General features: G+C 39.9%; 1 protein-coding gene across 2 annotated transcripts in view; it reads left to right on the forward strand.

Annotated features, from left to right (window-relative positions):
* The window catches only part of LOC131223893 (phosphatidylinositol 4-kinase alpha 1), a 126624-nt gene extending 107651 nt beyond the window's left edge, over positions 1–18973 (forward strand). For both annotated transcript variants that reach the window (XM_058219456.1, XM_058219457.1), the window contains exon 26: positions 18510–18973. In XM_058219456.1, the coding sequence (XP_058075439.1) occupies positions 18510–18768 (259 nt within the window). In that variant the 3' untranslated portion in view covers positions 18769–18973. The remainder of the gene's footprint in view (positions 1–18509) is intronic.
* The last annotated feature ends 776 nt before the right edge of the window (positions 18974–19749 follow it).

A 19749-nucleotide genomic window follows, 5' to 3' on the forward strand; every position in this document is an offset into this window, starting at 1 on the left:
CCCACTATGCAAAAGCACCATATTTTATTTTAAATGCTACTAATTTCACCTTTTTATGCTCTGGCATGTCCATGTAATCAAAATATTGTTCTACTTCGGCTAGCCAGTCGATGAAATCTTCTATGCGTAATAGACCGTTAAAGCTAGGAGGTTCAGTCTTACCTCGATAGTCTCTTTCGGTACGATCTAAATGATTGCTTCCATGGATTGGTCGTTGGGCAAAGCCTTCATCGCCTCTAGAACATGAATCATCTGGTGTAGTTCTACGATCTACCACTGGTAGTGCTATACGGAAATAGGGGTTATGCCGTACAACAACCATAGGTGGTGGACCATCGCCTAGGGCTCAAGGTGGAAGTAACGCATCCGCAAGACGGTCGAGGGTTGCCTGCAGCCATTGCATGGTCAACTGACTCTTCAGGTGGAAAGCTTCCATTCTTTCCGAAAGATAACGAATCCCTGGATCACCGTCCACGGGATTTTGGTTCATTCCTTCCTTGTTTGCCATTGGCCCGAGGGGAATCCTTGCTCTAATACTAATGACGTAGGGATGAACGTGATGAGGTCGATCACCGTCTTCCTCAAGGATAACTACCTTCGAATCCACGGAGCTTCTCTAGACTCCTCATAGAGACTTCTCGAATCCACGAGGAAAAAATCAAGAAAAATAGAAATAAATTCTATAAAATTCGTATATAAAATTCGTAATTTGATTGATGAATGAAATAAACGAGTTCACAACCCTTTAAATAGGGATACTAAGTAATGAGAGAGATTTCAGAATCAAACTAGAACTAAAACCAGGGTGTGCCAAATCGGTTACGTATCGGCCGTATCGACCGATACGTAACGGTAACGGTGTGAACCGTTACCCGTTTCGGGGCCGTATCGGCTGATACGATTTTTTGTACCCGTATCGGCCGATACGGGCCCGTTACGGGGTGTAACGGCCGTAACGGGCCGTTACGGGCCCGTAACGGTAACTTTTTTTTTTTTTCATTTTTTGCTGTTTTTTTGAAACCTCTTGCTTCTAAACTATTTTTCACTCCTTCTACTACTAATTTCGACCAACCTTAGTTAGGTATTTGAGATAAAAACACATTATATTACAGATTTTTTTGAATCAAAGCTCGGTGGGCCATTTTTCAGAAATTCGTCAAAAATAGGTATTTATACTTTTTTTAATATGTTTTGCTGTTTTAATCATGTCATATGATGTGTTAATCATAGTAGAACATGTTAATGTACATTTTACAGATTTGGGGTGCCATTTAATAATTTTTTAATATTTTTTTCTATTTACGCATGAATTTTGGCCCCTTTTTTTAAAATTCGAAAAATCAAATTTTAATGGTTGTTTTGCTGTTTTAATCATGCCATTTGATGTGTTAATCGTAGTAGAACATGTTAATGTGCATTTTACAGATTTGTGGTGCCATTTTATATTTTTTAATATTTTTCTATTTACGCATTTATTTTGGCCCTTTTTTTGAAAATTCGAAAAATCATTTTTAATGATTCTTTTGCTGTTTTAATGACGTCATATGATGTGTTAATCATAGTAGAACATGTTTATGTGCATTTTACAGTTTTGGGGTGCCATTTTATATATATTTTTAGATTTTTTTCTATGTACGCATTTATTTTGGCCCTTTTTGGGAAAATTCGAAAAATCATTTTTTAATGATTCTTTTGCTGTTTTAATGATGCCTTATGATGTGTTAATCATAGTAGAACATGTTAATATGCATTTTACAGATTTGGGGTGCCATTTTATATTTTTTTCTATTTACGCATTTATTTCGGCCCTTTTTTTGAAAATTCGAAAAATCATTTTTTAATGATTCTTTTGCTGTTTTAATGATGTCATATGATGTGTTAATCATAGTAGAACATGTTAATGTGCATTTTACATATTTGGGGTTCCATTTTATATTTTTTTTATATTTTTTTCTATTTACGCATTTATTTCGGCCCTTTTTATGAAAATTCAAAAAATTATTTTTTAATGATTCTTTTGCTGTTTTAATGATGTCAAATGATTTGTTAATCATAGTAGAACATGTTAATGTGCATTTTACATATTTGGGGTGCCATTTTATATTTTTTTTATATTTTTTTTTCTATTTACGCATGAATTTTGGCCCTCAAAAATAATTGCAAACACCTAAATGTAAGATATTTTCATATTACATTCATTCTAATATATCTATCATTGATAGTAGATAGTTAGAAAATTAAATATATGAATTTTGTAGTCAAATTTAGGTTATCTGGTTCATAAATTCATCAGACAGTCTGATACAACTTCTCACCAAAGAGTGGACCGTTACACCACCATAAACATGTTCCAATTTATAAATGAATGCATATTTGGAATGCTTAGAATATTCCGGATTTAATCCATAATTTTTCATATTTTTTTGGCAAAAAAAAAAATTTTGCGCCGTTACGGGCCGTTACGCCCCCGTATCACTGTTACGCTCCCGTATCCGTATCGGTTTTGGAGGTCACCGTTACGCAATTTGATACCGATACGGGACACCTTGACTAAAACTCCTAGAATTCAAAACTTACTATAAATAGTAAACTTACTATTTATAGACGGTCGTGATGTCTGCTAGTGTGCAAGGTTTTCAGCCAAAAATAGTAAGTGTCCTATTTGGCTTTACCACGCTGTTCTCCTAATTATTCTAAGCACTTTTCGCGTTGGGCACAACTTCTAAAGCCCAACGGAAAACGGAATTAAAATAGGGAAACGACCGTCAATCTAATGGTATTTCGCAAATTCGGCTTGCGTAACCCAGCGTAGCGGGGTTGGGTGGCTAAAGTAGCTCTTCCTACGCCAAAATCATATATTTTACGTCTGACAGTCCGGATCACTTCTGTTGTCAACCGGGCCTTTTCTGATCCATCTTGGCCATGAAACTATCCACGACCCGCTGTACATCACTATAGCATGGAGGGGTCCAAACCACCCAAGTGTCCGAAACCAAGAAGCAAAGATCAATCCTAACATTCACATATAGAGCCAAGGTAGCGAACTTTGAGTAGTCATTGGGAAGAGGTCTCTCCCCTTTACCAATCATCCTCCCAAAACCTGATACTTTTTCCATCACCTAAGGAGTGTCCAATCCCCCCCTTGAACCTGTTTCCCATCTTGGTAATTGCTTTCCACATTGACGTAGTCATGTACAAAGAGGATTTTCTTGTCCACCACCCGTTCTCTTCAATACCATACTTTTTAGCAATTACTTCCTTCCAATGGCCACGCTCCTCCATGCCAAATTTCTAGTTCCACTTACCTAGAAATGCATCATTCATAACTTCAACTTCCCAATTTGCGTGTCCCCTTCCTCATATGGCTTGCAAACCTCCTCCCACTTCATCAAGTGAAACTTTGTTTGTTCCCTCAGCTCCTGGCCATAAGAAGTTGCACCTTAACCTTTCCAGTTTGTCTAAAACATCCTAAGGACATTTGAAAAGGTATAAGAAGTATAGCGGGTGATTCGATTTCGATAACACCACTTTGATTAGTGTCAATCTACTTCTAAAAGAGAGATGCCAACATTCCATGAGGACATTTTCCTTACCTCTCTCTCAATCATCCTATCCCACAAGTGCTTCGCAAGCTTACCTATGCACAAAGGAAGACTAAGATATGATGCTGGGAACGACTCTGTCTTGCATCCAAACACCCTTGCTAGCAGTCTCACCTCATCCTTTCAAGTTCTATAGGCCTGGCATTGCTCCAAAGCATCAAGTTATCTTAGATTATCAACCTGGGAAGCATCCCCATTACATAATAGAATTGCATCATTGGTGAATTTTAAGGGAGAAACTTGATGCTCTCCTTTGTCCATCTTAAACCCACTAATAAGTTCTACCTCTAGCCCCCTTGTGCAACATTGTACTCAAGGCTTTCACAATCGTCACAAATAAGAATGGCGATAATGGATCCCCATGGCCAAACCCCATCTAGGACGTGTATAACCCGGTGGGCAACCCATTGACTAGAATCGAGAACTTCGTTGATCGCATGCACACTTGGATTCATCTCCTCCATTTCTCCCCACAACTTAGCTGACCCAACATGTGATAAAAAAGGTCCCAGTCAACATAATCATACACACACGCTTTCAATATCTAGCTTGTAGGCAACGCCCATTTTGTGTTCCTTATGGTGAGAGTCAATGCACTTATGAATAATCAACACACTATCCAATGTCTTCCTTTCATAAATGTACCTTGAAACTTGGATATTATGTGCTCGAGAATGGTGGGAACCTAGATGCCAACAAGTTTTGCTAAGATTTTATAAGGAGCTCCAATGATACTTATGAGCCTTGAATCTTGTAGGCTTTTTGCATCTTCTTTCTTTGGAATTAAAGCAATGAATGAGGCTCCACTTTGGACAAAAGTCATTTGTCTTTGAAAAAGTCGGAAATAAAAGCAATTACATCACCTTTCACTATTTCTCATAATATATAAAAGAACGCCGAGGGGAAGCCATCCGGCTTGGCACCTTATCCCTCCTCATGGCACATATCACCATCCTAATCTCTTATTTAGAAGCCAACTTTTCTAGAGATTTAGTCTCTTTTGAAAATACCGTAGAGGCTAAGTTGTCGAGCTGCGATCTATCCACCTCTCGTCCGTAAGGAGATCTTTGTAAAATTTATCTATGGCATCACACACCTTAGATTTCTCCTCCACCCTAACCCCTTACACTATGACATTCTCAATCTTGTTGTTCCTTGCTCAGGTGCTCGTGATCCCATGGAAAAATTTTGTATTCTTATCCCCTTCCTTAAGCCTCGTGGCTCTAAAGCATGGTTTTGAATATCAGTATCGGGGGGGGGGGGGGGGCAGTCCGGTCAAAAAACGACATCACCGGGTGTCACATATAGGTATCGGACAATATCGGCTTGTATTGGACCATATTGGCCCGTATTAGAAGATTTTTAAAAGCTAAACAATTAAAGAAAATATCAGAAAAGAAGAAGAAGAGAAAAATGTGATATCCAAGAATCCATCTCCCTCTCTCTCTTTGTATTTTGGACATGCATATAGTGATGCATTTGACCATTCCTTCACAAGAATGTTGTTTGTCGATTTGTCTTGTTGAAATTCATCTGGGCCCTAGTTGAATAGAAGTCGAGCCTTGATTGGGTAAAGGGCTCAATACATTTGAAATACAGAAAAAGAAGAAAGTAAAGGTTTACCCCCCTTTCTGATTTTTCCCACAACGGTCAACTTCGCTTTGATTTGTTGAGTCCCACTCAAATAATTTGTTTTGATCCCAAAATTAAGTTTAGTTCTAGCCTAAAATTACTTTTTAAGCTTTCTCCATGGTTTAAATGAAAAAAGAAGAGGAAACATGAGTTTAAAAAAAAAAAATAAAAATAAAAATTGGGTGTTTATGGGTGTATTATCTTGTTTCAATCCATATCTAACCTATATTGAATGATACCCAAACCCATATTTTGATTGTACCTCAACTATATCAATTGTAATTGAGCTGTTAGATAATCATAGTTGATGATAACGTTACTGTTCCCATTTCTATTCCTGAACTGCACATGAAACCTTAGCTTCATACGACTCAATAGCCACAAATAAATCTAAGGACTAGTTTGGTTCGTTATTACCTTAGCATGGGCCGATACGGCTCATACGACCCATTTTTCTTTAAAGGTTAGGCCTATTCAATCCCATTTTGCGTATTGTATCAGGCCAATACAGATATGATATATAGTCGTATTGGCTGATACGATACCAATATTAAAAACTATGCTATAATGTTGCCGGCATTTGATATCTTCTTTTACACGGTCTTTGTAGTTAAGAGAGACTCTCAATGCTTTTTCTTCATCTGACAATTCCATTCCCTCGTCCTTTATATCTAACTCTTGAGTAGCACTAAGGATAAATCCCTTCTCTAATTGCTGATTCCAACCATGAAGCACCTCCCGTTTCCAAGTGTTTATCTTGCCTTTGAGCATCTTAAGTTTCTGAAACATGATAAAAACGAGATAACCTTCCACCACGAATGGCGCCTACCATTCTCTCACCAGTTTAGCAAACCCGGCCACTTCCAACAATGTCAGCTCAAACCTGAATGCATGAGGACCCTAATCATCCTTTTCTTCTAGCAAAACCTGGCAATGATCTGATAGGGGCCTTGGGAGACTGCATTGCCACACGACAAGAAACTTTTCTATCCAATTCGACTAGACCAAAAACCGATCTAGCTTCAACCTAACATTCCTTTCTTGCCGTTGGACCAAGTATATTTGACATCCTGCATTGGCAAATGGAGTAGCTCGTTCCTCTGAACCCATGCCGGGAAGTCCCTCGTACTTTGAGTGATTCGTGTGCTCGACAATTTTTTAAATAAAAGAAAATCTGGTGATGCCTTCCCACCCTCCCAAATAAAAATAAAATAATAAAATCCAAAGCTTAGTGTGTTAACCTGGAGCACATGGGCCATAAACCGCAATGAGAACTCACCTGAAACTGGGGGCCTACTCCTTGAAAGGATGAAACTGAAAATTGATTGCACCCCTAGTCTTCCTCTACCCATGCATTGGTGTCCAAAAACAGGACAACTCCAGCCACACCCACAGCCAGTGCAACCTAGTCCTTCGATCTACCTATCCAGAAAAAGTTGATCATCATCTGATTTAATGACTGCATCTTGGTTTACTGCTGCATAATAATCTATGCATTAAACTGAAGTCCGACAACTTGTTTTCATATTTTTGATTTGTGATACGAAAAATATCAGTTGATACATTGAAAATTGGACATAACTACTTTCTAGATACATAGTCATGCACAATGCATTCCTCCTTAGCGTGCAAGAGCATATGACCATATTAAATATCTCATTCATGTGAAGGTCCATTTTATTTTTTGAAGTGTAAGGGTTTTATTGGGAAGAAGCCAAACGACTAACGAATACAAAGTATTACAAGGATGTCTAAGAGAAAGAAGAGAGAGGGTTCAAGCCCAATCCAAAACACCATACTCGACCCATATCAATCTGTGTCAGTCATTTTTTTAGCCAAAGAATAGAGGAAAATATTAGGAAAAAAAGAGAAAAATGAGATATTCAAGAATACATCATTTTTTATTTTATTTTTTTGGTATTTTGAACATGCTCGTAATGGTGTATCAAACCATTCTTTGATAAGAATGTTACCTGTGAGTTTACCCTATTGAAAGTCAGTTTGCCCAAGTAACGTCAAAAGAGTCCATGATTTGATTCCAAAGCTCACTAGCAAAGGGACAGTGAAGGAAAAGATGGTTGATTGTCTTCTTATCTCGCAAGCAAAGGAGACAAGCATTGGTGATTATCATCTTTCTCTTGCACATGTTGTCCATGGTGAGCACCTTTTTGCTGCCTATCAGCAGTGCGAACGCTGCAACCTTGGGTGGAGCCCCATAAAAACCAAAGAAACGTGGTATGTGCATAGTCGCCACTAGAAGAAGACTGACGGAGCATTCTGTAAAAAAGATTGAACAAAGAACTGCACAGACTTGTCTGCAGTCCAAACCAAAACATCATCTGAATCGACATGTTGGGCCATGTCACCTAACCATAAATCATATCAGAATTTGATTCCTTCACCCAACAAGTAGCGTCACCTAACTGTAAATAATCTCAGAATCTGATTCCTTTTCCATCACCCAACAAGTAGCCTATCCCTTTCTTGAATCAGTTTCTCAGCTTGGATATATTTTTCTTTTCAACTATGCTGTCACCTCGTACAAAGTAGAGTTCTTCGTCCCCCATTCCTCCCTAACACCATCTTCCTAGACACAACTTCCTTCCATAAACAACCCACCGCAGAAGCATACTGCCAATGCCATTTAGCCAAAAGAGCATCATTCATCACTTCCAACCTTTTAATGCCCACTCCCCGTTCACCAAAAGGCCTGCAATCCTCTTCCCATTTCACTAGGTGAAACTTTTTCGTTTCCTTAGCCCCTTGCCAAAGAAAGTCATGTTTCAACCCTTCCAACTTGTCTAAAACTTCCTTGGAGCACTTGGACAAGGACAAGAAATACAATGGGAGGCTCACGAGAGGCGCCTTGAGGAGAGTTAACTTTCCTCCTAGTAAACGATGTTGTTGTTTTCAAGCAAACAACTTCCTCTCCACTTTCTCCATCACCTTGTCCCAAAGACGCTTTACAGGCTTTCCGACGCAATAGGGAATCCCTAAATTTGACAAGGGAAACTCCCCCGCCTTAAATCCAAACACCTCTGCCAACTCCTTAACTCATCCTTCAAGATGCCAATGCCCAGCATTTCACTTTTGGAAACATTCACCTTAAGCCTTGACATTGCCTCAAAGCAACAAATAATCTTCATTAAGTTGTCCATATTAGAGGCTTCAGTGTCATAGAACGAGAGCATGCCATCGGTAAATTGTAGATGGGATATTTGTAAGCCCTATACACATTGAAACCATTCAAGAGACCTGCTTCTACACCCTTGTCTAACTTTTTGCTTAATGCGTCCATTATGACCACAAATAAGAAGCGATAGCAAGTCCCCATGCGTAAGACCTCTCGAGGATTTAAAATACCCTTTAGGTGATCCATTGACTAAATAGGGATTCTTGTTAACCTTATACATAGTTGGATTCACTTCACTTGAGGTCACACCCAAATTGTCCCAACATATAGTCTAGAAATTCCTAGTCGACATGATCGTAGACTTTTTCTATGTCATGCCTTTATATGTCAAGCTTGCAAACTAGACCTTTTGTTGCCTTCCTTGTGCCGAGCATCAATGCACTCATGGGCTATTGATGCACAATCTATAATTCGTCTTCCTTCAACGAACGCACTGCGCACCTTGGACATGACATGCCCAAGGATTGATTTAAACCTAGTGGCTAGAATTTTTGCTAGGATCTTATAAGGAGAACCTATCAAGCTTATGGGCCTGAATTCCTTTAGACAATTTGCACCCTCCAGAACTAGTGCTATGAACGAGGCTCCCATCTCGACTGGAAGATGAATGCTATCGAGAACTTTATTACGAAGTTAATCACATATGCTCTCACCAAGTCCCAAAAAACCCGAGAGAATGACAAGGGATAACCATTTGGTCTCGACGCCTTACCTTGCCTCAAAGTATCCTTCATCTCCTCATTGGTTACCACCTTTTTAAAAAGCCTCCACCTCATCTGTCGCAATCACTAGGAAGTTCAAGTTGTTAAGTCTCAGTCTAGTGCTCCCTTCCTTAATTAGGAGCTCTTTATAGAAGTTGACAATGGCATTGCAAACTTTTAACCTCTTTTCTACCCTTCCCCCCTTTAGTTCTACATTGTTGATCTCATTACTTCTTGCCTTAACACTAGTTATTCGGTGGAAAAGTTTTTTATATTTACCCCCCTCCTTTACCACGTCACTCTAGACCTTTGCATCAAATTAATTTTCTCATCTTGCAAGTCTTTCTTGTACTCAAACAAACGAGAGTTCCTTTTAGCCTTCTCCTTCACAAGCAACATCCCCTCTTCCTTCATATCAGTCACCTGGATTTCATTGAGGATCCCACCCAATTCTGCATCCCGATCCCAAAGCGCCTCTCTTCTCCAACCTATGAGCTTGCTTTTAAGAAGTTTCAACTTTTGAAATAGAATGAAGCCAACATGACTTGCCATCGCAAGCAAGGCCCACCACTCCTTTACCAACTCAGCAAAGCCTTCCACTTTAAGCCATGATAACTCAAACCTGAAGGACCTGGGGCCCCAATCTTCCTTGTCTACCTCTAGGCTCTAGCAAAACTGGGGAATGATTATATGTAAGGAGACCACACTATCTCACAAGAGGGAAACTATCTAGCTAATCCAAGGACACCAAAAGCAACCATCTTTGAACTGACATTTCTTTCTTGCTCATTAGACCATGTGAACCTTATATGCTCCATTGACAAGTTTACAAGCTCATTCCTTTGCACCCACTCAGAGTATCCCTCATATTGCAGCTGACACGACCTCCTACAAATTTTTTGAAGGAGAATCTTATAACATTGAAGTCCCTTCCCATGCACCATGGGAGCCCCCATCTTTTACCAATAGCATTCAGCTCAGCCCACATCAAGTTTTTGTTGCTCAAAACATTCGGCCCATACACCTTAGTAAACATCCACTTGAAGCCTTAGGCATCATCCTGGAAAAGAACCGAGATCTAGAACTGGCCACATCACTAGCCCTTCACCCACAAATGGGAATTCCATATCACAACTACTCTCGCTACCCCTCACTACGTCCAGTAAGAGCCAATCCTTCAACCTTTCTCCCCATATAGATCATCAACAATCCTCTGGCAGAAGGGGTGCATCTTGGTTTCTTACACCCACGATATGAGCCTTAAAACACCCACACACATCCCTAATTTGGGTTCTTTTCAGAGGGCAGCCCAACCCTTTTATGTTCTAGCTTACAATCTTCATTTACCACTCTCGCTTCCCTTTCTCCTCTTCTCCCCACTTTCAGCCTCATAACTAATCAAGCAGAGAAGGCTCTTCAGTTCACTGCTCACTCTTGGAGCCCGAAGATTACCATACAACCTCGAGTCCATGGCCTTCTACTGACCCCTCTCTTCAAAAAGCTTAAAGAGAGCTATATAATCATTATCATAGTCACCAAAAGTCACCCTAGTTAGCCACCCCACGTGCCCCAATGCATCTCATATACATCATGTATCTTTGGCCATTGGAATATGACCAACGTCCATCTAAACATGAATCGTTGAACCAAACATAATTGCCTTTGCCAAAAGCCGCACCTTATCTTCACTATCCCTAAAAGATTGTAAGGGCGAGAGATCCAGTGTTTGAAGTATCGATATCACTATAAGTTTTGTTGGTTAGGGATACGGTAAAAATATCAATTTCATCAATAATGTTGCTGATAAACGGAATGTAGGGAAACATGGAGCAAACTTTGGAATTTTTCATTAAAACTTCAGGAGATGCTAAAATACACATTTGCATATTTTTGAATAAAAAAATTACAAAAAGAATGCATACATAATAAGTTTCTATTTAATGGGAGCCTAAAAGCATGTGTTGCGATAAGAAATCAATACAAGCATCCTATCTATCCATCTAACCATTCAACCTTCCATACAAATATCCATCAATATTTCAGAATGTCAACAACTCACGATATTGCCAAGAGAAATTGTTGACAAAAGGAAAGGAAAAGGAAGACTATAGTCTCAATATTGCCCATGTTACGATAACGATAATATTGTGATATTATCATCAACAAATTGAACACTATATATAACCATGCGCCTATAAAAAAAATTGAAATGGATTTTTTTAATATACTTTTTTTTCCTGTGATATAGATATATTGGCAATATTTTCAAAATATCACTGATACACTTGGGAAACAAGCGACACCTAGAATTTACACAATTGAAATATCGATGATATATGGTGATACCAATACTTTGGCAATGCAAGCAACACTTAGAATTTACACAGTCGAAAATATTGGCGATACATTGGCAAGACTAAGCGATACATCGCCGATACCTAGAATTTTTTTATGCTACCATTGTTATTGGTGTCAGTTCTAGTGTTATTGGTATCGCTGAGCTAGAGATACGGATAATATCGGGGATACTCCGAACAATGGAGACATTTATAACAATTAAGGTGTGCTGTTGCGGTAACGATGGGTGTAATGGTGCCCACCGTTACCGATACGGTTATGGCTTTGTAACGATTGATACGCCCCCTGTAATGGTCAGATTTTTTTTTATTTTTTTTTTCTTCTAAAAAAATAAAAAAATCTATTAAATCTAGAAAATTCTAAATATTCCAAATATGCATTCATTTATAATTTTAAACGTGTTTATGGTGGTGTAACGGTTCGCTCTTTGGTGAGAAAGCTGTATCGGGTGGTTTGATGAAGTTATGAACCTAACAGCTTGGAATTGACTGCAAAACTCATAGATTTAATTTTCTAACATTCTAATACCAATGATAGATATTTTAGAATGAATTTAATATCAAAATATCTCACATGTATAGATAGGTGTTTGCTAATTTTTAAAAATTGACCAGAAATAGTCCAAAAAATACAAAAACAAAAATGGACTTAATCAATAAAATGCACATTCATATGTTGTAATTTCAATAACGCATCATATTCAACCATAACAACAGAGATTAAAAAAAGGTATAAATACTTATTTTTTAAGATTTTTTGAAAAATGGCCCACAGAGCTTTTATTCAACAAAATCATTGAAATAAGTTGTTTTGATCTTTAAATTCAAGCTAAGAGTGGTCATAATTTGCAATAGAATAGTTTAGGAAAGAATTTGGAAGAGAAAAGTGCTAAAAAAATAAGAAAAATCGTAACTTTAAAAGACAAAAACAAGAAAAAAGAAACTAGTCGTTTATGACCGTTATGCCATGACTGTTATGGGGCAGTAACGACCATTATGGGGCATAACACCCATTACAGCCCCCGTAACAGCTGATTCGAGCTAAAAACTGGGGGGGTCACCGTTTCGACACTCATATCGCGTAATGTACTCGGCCATTACCATTAACAGCTGATACGTAACTGATGTGGTGCATCTTGATGGCAATTGTTGTTAGATCTTCAACGGCTAGAGGATCTAAAAGCTCTACTTCCCCAACGCAACGAACCACTTGGACGACCAATCCTTCGTAAACAGCTGACTCCATAGTCTTCTTCTCCCTAGTTACACTGCATAACCAACGTAACGTCCTCCTCCCCTTCTGAGACACCTCTCTGTGGTGGAGGCAACAACAACTAGCACTGGGCCCCCAAGCATAAGAGGAAGGGTGATTGGCTCCACTAACACTCCATTCCTTCGTTTCCAGAGCTTGAATGAAAGAGTAGGACTCAACCTCTAACATAAGTATTAATTATAGGGTTGGCTCGCATGTGCCGACGTTTACGCAACTGTGCACGTCACTCCAACTCAAGGCAAACCGCACAAGGGACCATCGAGGCATGAGTTGATTGTGTTGCCCCTGGTGGCTTCACAACTTCCATATAGCTCTCCTTCCATTTGAATAGTTGTTGCCTCCCTTGGATGTGTCACCCAGAGAAGCACCCTTATTTGATGCATGTAGAGGACACCCGTACCTCCCAAACACATTACAGTGCCTACCCTTGACCCCTTGGGACATACATTTTGCTGAGAAGACAACTCTCCCTTGCAAATTACAGACAAAAGGACACTGATGCCTATCACCTGAGGACGTGCGCCCGTCGTCATTTTCCCTTCCTATCTGCTATGACTTGATAGCAAGACATGTTGCATTGCTCTAGCTTCTGTGTGCCCACCTACCGCCTACCCTTCACTCAGTGTCAGACACGTTACATGAGGGATCGAGTGGTCAGCTGGACCACCCCACCGCGTGCACCTTCATCCCTCTCCCTGACATCTTCTGCTCTCCCCGCCCCTCCAGTCCTCCACCACTCCTCCCATACCCTTATGGCTATTGGAAGGTGATTCCAACCTAACCCACATAGGGATCTTATCATCCCCCACCGCTACAGTCATCAACTTTGGAATCGTCACTAAGTTCTTTTGGATGCATATGTGAGCCACTCGAAGCTACACACCCCTCCCCTCCATCAACAGGTTGATGGCAAGGACTTCACCACAAGAAGCCCAAACCTCCACAAATAGCCCTCGAACCGAAAACTCTAGGGGAAGGCCCCACAACCGGATCAATGATTTCCCATTCTAAAACCCACGCAAGTTTTCCCAGCCTCAGATTGCTAAGACCAACCCTCCCCTGATGAGATTACCTATAGTTAGAAATAGTGTTCGAAATATTGGTTTCGTGCAATGTATCGCACCCTTGGGATATAGATACGTATTGGTTATCGCACAGGATATATCGTTTGTATCACGTAATTTATCTCACTTTTTGTGAAACATGGGAAAACATTGGGAAAATGGTTGAATTTTTCAATGAAACTTTAGGGATTATTAAAAAAGACCTTAATACACACTTTTAAATCATAGAATCTCAATAAAGAATTGCACATAATAGGTTTCCTTTGTATAGGGTCATAAACTATGCGTTGTCCGTTTGAACTAAGACCACTATATTCAAATATGATGTAAAACATTTATAAATATATTAAGACATGTATGAAAATTCAACCAATTGATAAGGTCATATAGATTTGGATGAAAGACAAACAAATATCACCCTGATGTAAAACTTTTGTGGCCCACAAAAGGTTTTCAATGGTCATTAACTACTCTTTCATGTAGTGTGGTCCACCTGACACTTTTATCTTATTCATTTCTGGACCATGGTCTAAAATAAGTTGAAAAAGCATATGAATGACATGAATATACTACTCATACATCAAGGTGGCCCACTCAGTCAGGGGTCCCAGCCACATTGCTGGTTCAAAGGTCTCACCCAAGTTGGGCTTTACTGCACAAGAGTAGACAGACCTAACCTATCAGGCACTGTATGGGGCCCACTATATTGTATATGTTTTATCCACGTCGTCCATACATTTTTGACAGGTCATTTTAGGGCATGATCCTAAAATAGAGGTAGATTTAAGGCTCAAGCGTACCACACCACATTAAATACTGGTGATTGAGTTATTTGCTGTCCAATCTATTCGAAATGTTATAGGGCACATCTAGATGTTTATTTGGCTATCCAACTTGTTCATAAGGTCATGTAGACCCAAATGAAGGTTAAAAATAAATATCGGCTTGATCTAAAACTTGCCTCTACTGAAAAGTTATCAATTGTTAGCGTTCAATCTCCACTGCTTCCTGTGGTGTGGTCCACTTGAGCCGTAAAAAGGTCCCATTTTTTTATATTTTATGCCTTAAAATGATCTTCTAGATTGAATGGATAGATTGGATAAAACATATACATCAAGTGGACCCCACAGCCCGCAGGGGAGTTCGTCTCTAGCTAACGCCATGAGAAAGGGGAAGCAGATTGACAGGTGTACCAGACACCATTGACCTGCTTGGTGTGTTAACGTCACCAAGTTCTATGGGTCCCATCATGAGGTATGTGTTATATCCAAACCATCCATCCATTAGGCGAGCTTGTCAGATGGCTCAAGCCTAAAAATAAGATAGATCGAATGATCAAGTGGACCATACTGTAAAAAGCAGTGGGGGATTGAATGTCTACCATTGATACCCTTTTAGGGGTCACAAAAAGTTTGGATCAATATGATATTTGTTTTTCCTCTTCATCCAGGTCTGTGTTAGCTTATTAACAGATTGTGAGCTTATTAACAGATTGGATGGAAAATAAATGTTATGGTGGGCCCTACAAATGTTTTAATGGTGAGAATAATTGTCCCCACTTCTGTTTGTGGTGTGGTCCACTTGAGCTTTGGGTATGACTCATTTTTGGGCTAATGCTCTAAAATGATCTTGGAAAATGGATGAACGGTGTGGATATTATAAATACATCATTTTGGGGGCTATGTTACATCGATCTCCTTTGGAATGTAAAACTCAGGGATGAGGAGCGTCAACGCGCAGGACACATACCACACCAGTTGAGTAGCCATTGGCTACTAAAGTGACGTCACCAAGTTCTGTGGGCCCACCATGATGTATGTGTTATATCCACACCGTCCATCATTTTGGAGAGATCATTTTAGGGCATTAGCCAAAGAATGAGGCGGATCCAAAGCTTGAGTGGACCCACCACAGAAAACAATGGGGATTGAATGCCCACTATTAAAAAACTTCTTGGGAGCCACAAAAGTTTCCGATCAAACTGATATTTATGTTTTCCCTTCGTTCATGTCCGTGTTAACTTATTAACAGGTTGGATTGCAAAAAAATTTCATGATGGCCCCAGGAAGGTTTCAATGGTGGACATCACTATCTCTATTGTTTTATGTGGTGGGGTCCACTCGAGACTTGTGATTGCCTCATTCTTTGTCTCATTCCCTAAAATGATCTCTCCAAAATGATGGACGATGTGGATACAACACATACATCATGGTGGGGCTCACAAAACTTGCCGACGTCACTTTATTTGCGCCACTCTACCTGTAGTAGATAATCCGCACCCATTTTCGAAACAGAAAGGGTTTCAGAAGGACCGGAACCCTAAAATCTCTAAAAAAATCCCCAAAATCCCTCATTCAAACTCAAATCTATAGGATTTTTTGATAGATTTCTCGCTGAAACCTCGTACGCAATTTGAATCTTTCTTCTATTCAAAGCAAAAAGGTAAGAAATCAAGATTGTCGAATTCAAAGTTCTTTCCTGTTTCTTCCTTTTTTTTTCGATTTTTTTTTTTTTGGTAATTATGCAAGCCAAAAGGAATTAATCTACAGATAATATCTTTGATATTGCAAAAAATGGTGCGATACGTGCAATATATCGCACGATGCATAGAAATCTGTTTATATATATATATATATATATATATATATATATTTCTGAGGGATTTCTGGCTGATATCGTGTTGCTGGCCAGCGATAACGATAATATCGGCCGATAGTATCGATATTGCGAACACTGGTTAGAATCATATCAACCTTTAGAAATGGATGGAGTGTGATAAGGGTCAGCATCTCGTTGAGATGCTTGAGGACATGGTCTAGCTTCGCGACGCCACATCAGAGTTCGAGCCAGAAACCCACCTCTTCCAACATTGCACCAACTTTAACAGTGACCACTAGGCACCATCGGAATGTCGGTTGGGAATTCTCGAGTGCTAAGGGTTGTACATTCACCACCATTCTTGCTATCCCCTCCTCCCTCCAAACCCACATCATATGCCCATCCCCCCCGGGAACACCTAGCCCTGAGATTTTCTGGCCATCACTTTGCAATAGGACTTCGCACCCCTTGAGACGATCCCCCTCGTATGGTCTCCTGAGTTGCATCTCTATCCTTCAATTTTGAATCCTTGCTACTCATACTCATACTCCCCTTCTTTGCTTGCCGGGAGCCTAGCTGATTGATGACCCTAGCTCCACATTTGGCCTTTTTTCTGAGTTGTTTCCCTTCAAACATGCATCTATTAAGCGTTGCGACCGCTGCCCTAGTCTCCTCCTTTCCATTCTTATGAAGGTGAAACCTCGCCCTTCGACCGAGCAATAAAGACGTTCATCACCTTTCTGACTTTGTTGAACTCCTTGGTAAAGTGATCTTCATCCATTCAATTGGCATGTTCTTGATGAACAACGCTAGCATCATGGAGAAGATGCAATTCGCCCTCCCCCTCTTGCCCCCTTCTAGCTCCTTCCCCTTCCTTCGGACTTAACCCATTTCCATTGATCCACATCCTTCCCTCCATCATTGGCACTTCTTCCTCACCCCCTTTCCCTCCTCCCAGTCTCCCTCTGCCCTTCCTCACCCCTACCCCTCACCTGGTTGCTCTTCTCTACCACCTTTCCCTTTCCCTTCTCCCTCCCTCCCTCCCTCCCTCCCTCAGATCTCTCTTCACCAAATGGCTCCTCTTCCCCAACCCTACCCCGTGTCGTTCCTCTCCCTGCCCTCAATCATCATTACCCACTTCCGTTACCTCTATGCTTGCTACGTCATTTTCCCTCTCCTGTTGACGCTTCTTTGGGTTTGCTCGATCTTCCTCTAGAGAGGCCTCTTAGACTTCTTGGATGTGCTCTCGATCTTTTGTAGCAGCTTCGCTAGCCTCCAGTGCTTCTCAACCTTAAATCTCAAATGGAAAGTTGTTACCTTTTCTAGGAAAACAATATAAAATTCATTATTTTGAAATTCATCAATAAAGAAGCCAATGCTTTTTTTTTTTTTCAAAAAAAAAGTCAACAAAAATTAATATATTTTTTATAGGTACTATTATAAACAAATTACACCTCGTTTCTTCTTTTCATAAAGGTGCCTTTTCTGGTTTTTATTTTTTAACATACAAGGGAATTAAGGTTTTTAAAATTCAAAGAAACTCTGTTTATTCAAAAGAACTTTGATGTGATTTGAAGATAGATTAGATTGGCCATTATCATCCATTGATAAAATTTAGTAGATGGTGGGAAAGTTTAGTGAAGAAGGATCAATTTATACAGGGATTACATGGAATGAAGGATCTGAGAGACGCAAAGAATGATATTAACCCATTGTGTGATTACCTATCTACATTACCACTTCTACGTAGAAATTTAAATGATTTTTATTGGTGTTTTGTTCCTGAAATTTAAACCATTTTTTACCGGATTCCGACCGTCTTTTTAAGACTGCCTTTCTCTCACCATGGTATGTTCTGGGCTCATCAGAACTGTTTGTTGCATCAGGATCCTGTATTTCACCACAAAAGTTTTGTTTCCCGTATCTAGAGCACATTTAATTAAAGCTTTGATCAGATACAAGAAGATTCCCCAAAAATGTGTGCCCACAAGTTTTGATTGTTTGCATGTTTTGAACTCAGCATTGAATTTTTATTGTGCCACAAGTTGTTGATTGTTTGGTTTTGCATTGCATCCAACTGTGAGTGCAGCCTGTGTGTTAAGGGGTACCTTGCAGCCCGACGGTACATGGATGGCATAATCAGCACTGTGCTGTTGATGGTTGACAGTGGCCTCCCATGCTTCAGCAGAGGTGACCCCATCGGTAATCTTCGCAAGCGCTTCCATCCTGAAATGAGTGAGCGTGAGGCGGCCATTTTCATGATGCGCACGTGCACAGATGCCTACAACAAGTGGACCACTGCCGGCTATGATTTGATACAGTATTTGCAGCAGGGCATTGAGAAGTGATGGCCAACAAGTTCTGGAGGAAGCATGTCCCAGGTCATTGTAAATCACGGTTGATTGTAGTCATACAGTAATTTTATTTATCTTAACATCTGTAGCCATTGGTCTTTTGGAGGTTCCTATGACGGTTAGAGCCTTCCTCTTGAGATGTGTAGAGATGCATTGTAGCTCATTTAAGCAATGAAAAGAGTCATGATTGCGCATCGAACTTGAATATTTCAAACCGGAATAAAAAAGGACAGGGAATTATGCAGGATGCAGTGTTCATTTCCCTACTTGCCCCTGTTGATTTTGATGGGCTGACTCTGGAAGACATTGAGTGTAGAGAATGTGGTCAAATGTATTCCAAATTAGAGAAAAATCTAGTGGGAAGGGAACAAGGGATGGCAATGGGCTGGCCTGCTTGGCGTTGGCCCCCTGACAATGTTTTAGCCCTGTTATGGCCAGGGCTGGGCTAGGATCAACCCCAGCCCTGTCCCTGCTCTGCCCATTGCCGCTCCTAGTGGAAATTCCTTTCTAGACTCCAGTTAGGCTCACCAATATCATGAGCCAAGGGATGGGAAAGGCCACAGTGAACTGCAAATTGCTGAATAAAATAAAATAAAATAAGTAAATAAATAAATAAAATCACCCAGATAGGATGATTTTGGGGACGTGGTCCTTAACCCTGATCATCCAATCTGGGTGATTTTGGGGACATCTGCAATCTGAATAGGACTAACATCCAATGACTGTTGGCGATTGTAGGCAGGCACAACAATGGCCCCACATGAACTTGCATTAGTACAGCAAAAAAGGATGCTGTAGTGGAAGCATCAATCCATGTTCTATCACTGCATTACAACAGTAAAGGCCGATGGCTCATTATGGATGATATGATAGATTATAGATGTAATCTGTTATAGCATTATTCGTTATGCTTGGAAACGTTATTTGAAACACTCATTAAGATTACAACAATTAAACAATTTGAATGTGTGGACA

Source organism: Magnolia sinica, chromosome 13 (genome assembly GCF_029962835.1).
Source record: "Magnolia sinica isolate HGM2019 chromosome 13, MsV1, whole genome shotgun sequence".
Lineage (NCBI taxonomy): Eukaryota > Viridiplantae > Streptophyta > Magnoliopsida > Magnoliales > Magnoliaceae > Magnolia > Magnolia sinica.